The following is a 6000-nucleotide window of genomic DNA, read 5'->3' as shown; positions in this document are numbered from 1 at the left end:
ACCATGAAAAACATTTGACAATAAAACCAGAAAATAATTCAATAATTTATTCAAACTCTCAGTTAAAGGAGCAGTTTATCCAAATATAAAATCCAGTCGTCCTCTCCTGAAGCTCTTCTTTACACACAGTAATCTAAGTTATATAATAAGTTGTTCTCCTGAAACTCCTGGAGAGGTGTTTTCACCAACGTTGCTCTTTGAGACAATAAATCTTCCTGAGCCGTTCTTCATGTCTGCTGCATGTGGACTTGACTGACAGCCGATCACACTGAGGCACGGTGACTGCCTCTTGCTCACTCCTCCATCTTTTCTAAAATTAGGACTTCCTGGCTCCAGTGAATCCCCCCTCCAGGCTGCCAAACATCACAAATCACTTTTTGCCCTCGCCCTTAAAAAAATGAACCTTTCGGTCGGTTTTTCTCGTACGTCCACGTTTCTGTGATGCGTCGGTGCTGAATTCTGCTGCAGACTGAGACGGTTTTCATCTGGATTCTTACCACAAACCTGCGTTCATGAAGCTGCAGGCCCGCGTGTCATGACGCTCTCAGTCTCTCGGTTCGGTAAGAGGCTTTTCTGAAAAGCAGCTCTCAGTGAACGAGCGAGCGAACGTGCAGCGTTCCTGAACACCAGGCAGCGTTCAATACAACGAGCCGTTATGTAACGTTGTGAAGTGGAAAGGCTCTTTTCTGTGGCTGTGTGGGCAGCGAGCGGGCCGACACCGAGGCACGGCTGCTTCTGTGTGTGTGTGTGTGTGTGTGTGTGTGTGTGTGTGTGTTTGCGTGCAAAACCCCTGCAACTTCTCCAGCTCTCATCCTACAATCCCTCGCCATTTGCCTCACAAAGGTTGCCATGGTTACGCCCACACAACAGACTGAGTTTTAGAGTGTGAGTCAAAGTGAATGAGACACACACACACACACACACACACACACACACACACACACACAGTTTGCTCCTCCTGTTTATCTTCATGTGAACTGGAGGAAACAGACCTGATTATTTTGTTCATTCTGCTGAATCGTAATAATAATAAACATAAAAATCATGTTTTGTGTTTTTGTTTTCTGGTTTTGTGTTGAAGTTATTTCCTGCTTTATGTTGAAAGTTGTGTTTTACTTCCTGTCTGTGTCTCGTTAATCAATTAGCTCTTAGACTGTCCCTCAGCCTGCTCTCCTGTTTATCGACTGTAATAAACTTTCATCTTATGGAAGCACGTTTTCCTCTTCTGTGTGCAGCATCACCAACATGGACACGTCTACAGAAGATGTTACAAACAAACAGCGAACTGTATCAGACAAATACAATCAGGGCTAAAAGCAGCACGAGTGGATCTGACTCTAATTACATTTGTGGATTTCATTAAAACTAGAAAATGTAACTTCCTGGGAAAACACAACTGACTGTTGAGTCTCAAACTCAGATTGTCTAAATCCTCCTCATGTCTCCTGCAGGCGGTGATCACAGCAGACGAGCTGTGTGGAGAATTCTGATGTTTCTCTGTTTTAAATCAAGTCTCAGCTGCTTCAGTTGTTCAGTTGCTGCGACTCTGTTTTACTGTGAAGCTCCAGAAATGACTCTCCATGAGGAGACGATGACTGGATTTTTTCATCTTTTCATGTTTGGGTGAACTGATCCTTTAAATGTGTGTGAGACGGGTCATGTGACGTGTGATCGGGTCACCTGACTGGCCAGAGCAGCAGCAGCTTGTGTGTGTTTGAAGGACAGACAGTCCAGCGGGTTGTAACGAGGTCGCTGGCCCTTTAAATGTCGGTCGAAGCTCTCCTTATACTTCACCTGCAGGACAAAGAATGCTTCTTATCATGTGCCCAATGCATGCTGGGTAAACTGTGTGTGTGTGTGTGTGTGTGTGTGTGTGTGTGTGTGTGTGTGTGTGTGTGTGTTACCTGGCTGGCCAGTTTTGAAACCTCCTTGGCGTGCTGGATGTCGGTTCTGGCTAAAAGAGAGCAGTCACTGTGAACCTGCAGCTTGTTGTTCTTATAGGCAACCTGCACACACACACACACACACACACACACACACACACACACACACACACACACACACACATTAAATAATGATGGTTCAGTGTTAACAGCACAATGTTTTCTGTAATCAATCAGCAGCTTCACTCAGAGAACAGCTGCCGAATGACACACACACACACACACACACACACACACACACACACACACACACACACACACACACACACACACACACACACACACACACACACACACACGTACATTGCTGGCCAGTTTAGCAGCGTTGGTTGCGTTGACGATGTCGGGTCTGTCTGCCGCCGTGTTGTAGTGATGAAGCTCCTCTTTGCCTTTCCTGTAGCTGACCTGAGAGCAGCACAGACAAAAGGCAGAAGTCAGCTGACATAAAAGTGATAAACAACCACAACAATGAAATAAAAGTAAAACTGGAGTTATCAGAGCGATCTGAGGAATCATTCATCGTTGACGGTAACTAAAAGTAACACTAAATTTCTAAACATCTTCTTCTCTCAGCTCAGCCGTCCAGACTGAAACAGAGTGTGTGAATCTTTAAACTCTCTCTGTGATTTTTCATTTTTAATGTCGACAGGGACGAACCATTAACCTGCTGCCAGTCAGTCCTGGTCTGATGGTCCAGGGTGAGAAGCTCAGGTCGGGACAGTTCAGCGATGGATCTCTGCGTCTGGTCACACTAAACGTTACGCTGGTGTAAAGACGCTGAAACAGCTGGCGTTCATGTTAAAGTCTTCACACTGAGATCAGCAGAACGCTGCAACTCTGTTTAACTGTGAAGCTCCAGAACTGTTCTGAGGACTGAGAGGGTCGAAACTTTCATCTTGAAAAATGAATGAATGAATGAATTAAAGTTGCATGTAAGCAGTTAAATTTGAATCTATAATCAGGATGATTTCAGTCCAGATTCAGACTGGAGACATGTTGTCCTGCACAGATATTTAATCTGAGCTGAATATCTGCGACGTTCCCGCAGCCGATGAAAACCAGAAGCAGCTGTACGACGCAGAACGACACAAAACAAAGAGAATCATTTTTTGTGCTGTTACCTCTGAACTGCTCACAGATGAGCTGGTGTTCAGTTTATCGGCTGGTTGTCGCCCACACAATCAGCGAAGTGTTACATAACAGCTTGTTTTTCTGTTATATTACACTGGAGGGTAGAGTGTGTGTGTGTGTGTGTGTGTGTGTGTGTGTGTGTGTGTGTATTTACATCGCTCTGGTTCTTGTTGACCTCCATGGCGTGCTCCACCTCCGGCAGTGTTTTCATGTTGGTGTAGCTGGACTTCCCCTTCTCACGATTAAACTTCTCCTTGTAGAACTTCTGCAGAGACGCAGAGAGAGAAGAGAAGAGACGAGAAGGAACGAGAGGATCAGAACGAAGACAAGTGAAAAGATGGAGGCAGACGAGCTGGTGGAGGAGGAACGAATACGAGCAGGATGAGGGAGAAAATATCTGATGACAGCTTGTTGCTGAATAACGACTGACAGCACACTCGATCGTTCGACTAACAATAAGACGAGCAGCAGGACAAATAAACAGACGTTAAACTGAGTGACGTTCAAAACAAACTGCTGCCTCTTGTGTTTGGCTTCAGTTTGAAATACCGGGTTTCAAAAACAAATTGATTGGGAACAAAATTTCTCCTGAATTTATAAAAAGCTGATGAGAATTCAGCTGATAGACCTTCAGGTGAAACTCAGGTGTCGAAGAGTCTTAAAATCCTCCCAGAGCTTCAGAAGGTCGGTTTAGTGAAAGTTTGTTCAGCCAGACAAGAAGGAAACTCTGTTTTCTGTTCCAGGAAGAGACGAAACCAACAGTCTGATACGTTCCTATCTCAGGATGTGGTTTTTTATACCATTTAATGACGGAATACTTTGTTTTTGACTTAATGTGTGATGGATCTAGTGGACATTTGGGAACAAAGTCAGTTTCTGTTAGTGTTTGCTGCTACTGACACACTCGCTCCTGCTCGTCTGTTTGTTGATTGGAGCTTACTCATGAAACTGTGTAGTGAATAAACACTTGAATTGAGACGTTACCTTGTTTGCTGGAGTGTTTGTAAAGCTGCTGAACCTTTAAACAGGTTTTGATGAAAAGCTCACATAAAAAACGTCTGTGACTGTTACAAACAATAAACAGTAAATCAGGTCGGGACTCATCGTCACCCACACAAACACAACGTGTCTATAATAACTTTGGATTCTTGGTGTTGCAGATACTGATCACAGTAACACCTCACACCGTCTCCGGCTCTGGTTCAGTCTCTGGACTTCAGCTGTGTTGTGTTCTGCAGACGCTGGCAGAGTCTGGACCGTGTTGTCGAGATGGAGGTCCACGTTATACGCTCCAGTTGGCGTTAAATTGCTCGGTCAACAGACGTGAAACCAGAAAGCATCAGTTCTGCCGGTGCCCCAGTTTTTACCTCCAGCTTTGATTTTCCGCCCTGAGGGGACAGAAACCCTCGTCTGCTCGGTCTGAGCTGCAGACAGAAACATCGCAAACATCTCCTCAGATTCCTGCAGACGTTTCTGCACCGACTCAGATCTGATTTGTGAGAGTGAGACGTGTAATCGGGTCAGTTTGGATTTTATGATTTCTTGCATTATTTTTAACATCAGCACGTCGTTTTGCTCAGATTTCACGAGTTCAACTTCCACCACACGACCTGCAGGTGCTGGTGGAGGACTTGAGATCAGTCTCAGTTCCAAGACCACCTTGGTCTCAACCCTCAAAGTCCTGGTCCTGTCTCCATCAGCTCTCTGGTCTTGGTCTTTACTCAGTCTGGACCTGCCTCAGTCTTCGTCCTGGCTCTGTTTTAATTTACTCGACTCGAGGTTCTCAGGAGCCGATTTACATCTGTGGTGTTTTCAGAGGTGTTGGTTTTTAGCTGTGGACCTTCAAAACGTGTGTTTATCAAACTTCAACCTGCCACTGTGTGTGTGTGTGTGTGTGTGTGTGTGTGTGTGTGTGTGTGTGTGTGTGTGTGTGTGTGTGTTTGGCAGTAGGTCAGTGTCTGTGTCCTCAGGCTGTAGAGCTCAACACAGCTGCTCTCTGTGTTCACGCCTCAGCAGACAAAATGATACTAACACACACACACACACACACACACACACACTCCCTCGGTGTGTGTGTGTGTGGGTGTGTGTGTGTTAAACTGACAGCATCTTGTTGTGTCGCTGATAAAACGCCTCTCATTCGCTCTCGAGTTAAGAATCAGAGCCTCTCCTCCCCCGCTGAGCTCCTCTGGCTCTTTTTTTTGTCTCAGGGTGGATTTTTAATCCGGCTGCTGCGACGTTTGTCAGAAGACGTTCACTCTGAAGGATCTTTGACACCTGAAGGTCCGAACCAGGTTTCATGTTTTTGCCACATGGTTTAAATCTGATCTGATTAATTTTGTTTTTTTAAAAGCAAGAACACTTTTAAACAACATACCTGCATCCTGTCGTCATGCACAGAATGACTGAAAACTGATGAACGTTACGTTGTTGATTCAACGTCTCTGTCGACATGAAAACACGTCCAATGACAAACAGAATTAAACTTTTCGTCACCATGACATCCTTCCTATCAAAGTGAATCTCTTCTTTGTGTTTCTTTGCTTTGACAGACACAATATGAAGCCATGAAACTGTTATCTGATAGCAGATCAGCGTCAGACTCACGTCGCTCTGCGTCTTGATCAGCTCTCTGGCGAAGACGGTCTCGATGGTTTGAGGCATCTGGCTGTACAGACTGCAGCCGGCGTCCTTCTTCCCCTCCTCCCTGTACGCTTTCTGCAACACAAGACGTCACTTTTTACCTCGAAACCAAACAAAACATCCCAGAGCACCAAGGAGTTTATCTCCACGTGTCATCTTTAACTTTCCACGTCCTGTCTTTGTCTGTTTCACTCTCTTCACATGCTCTATCAGTTTATCCCTCCCTCTGTGTTGGTTCGTCTGTTTTGACCCTGCGTCTCTGCGTTCCCGTCTCTCTCGTCTG

General features: G+C 45.3%; 1 protein-coding gene across 4 annotated transcripts in view; it reads right to left on the bottom strand.

Annotated features, from left to right (window-relative positions):
- Positions 1-6000, bottom strand: part of nebl (nebulette) — a 103081-nt gene that overhangs the window by 9822 nt on the left and 87259 nt on the right. The window contains exons 49-53 of one of the 4 annotated variants that reach the window (XR_005071624.1): positions 5682-5792; positions 3229-3339; positions 2247-2348; positions 1905-1954; positions 1681-1794 (exon numbers count right to left, since the gene is read on the bottom strand). The exons of 2 other annotated variants lie outside the window; for them this stretch is intronic. Coding sequence is in view for 1 of the 2 variants with exons in the window: in XM_037079953.1 (XP_036935848.1) it covers positions 1681-1794; positions 1905-2006; positions 2247-2348; positions 3229-3339; positions 5682-5792 (540 nt within the window). In the remaining variant the exon portion in view is untranslated. Of the gene's footprint in view, positions 1-1680; positions 1795-1904; positions 2007-2246; positions 2349-3228; positions 3340-5681; positions 5793-6000 lie in introns of all 4 variants that reach the window. One more of the 4 variants, XM_037079953.1, reaches the window with a different exon arrangement.

This window comes from Acanthopagrus latus, chromosome 19, assembly GCF_904848185.1.
Source record: "Acanthopagrus latus isolate v.2019 chromosome 19, fAcaLat1.1, whole genome shotgun sequence".
Classification (NCBI taxonomy): Eukaryota; Metazoa; Chordata; class Actinopteri; order Spariformes; family Sparidae; genus Acanthopagrus; species Acanthopagrus latus.
This window is presented reverse-complemented; position numbering and strand designations above follow the sequence as displayed.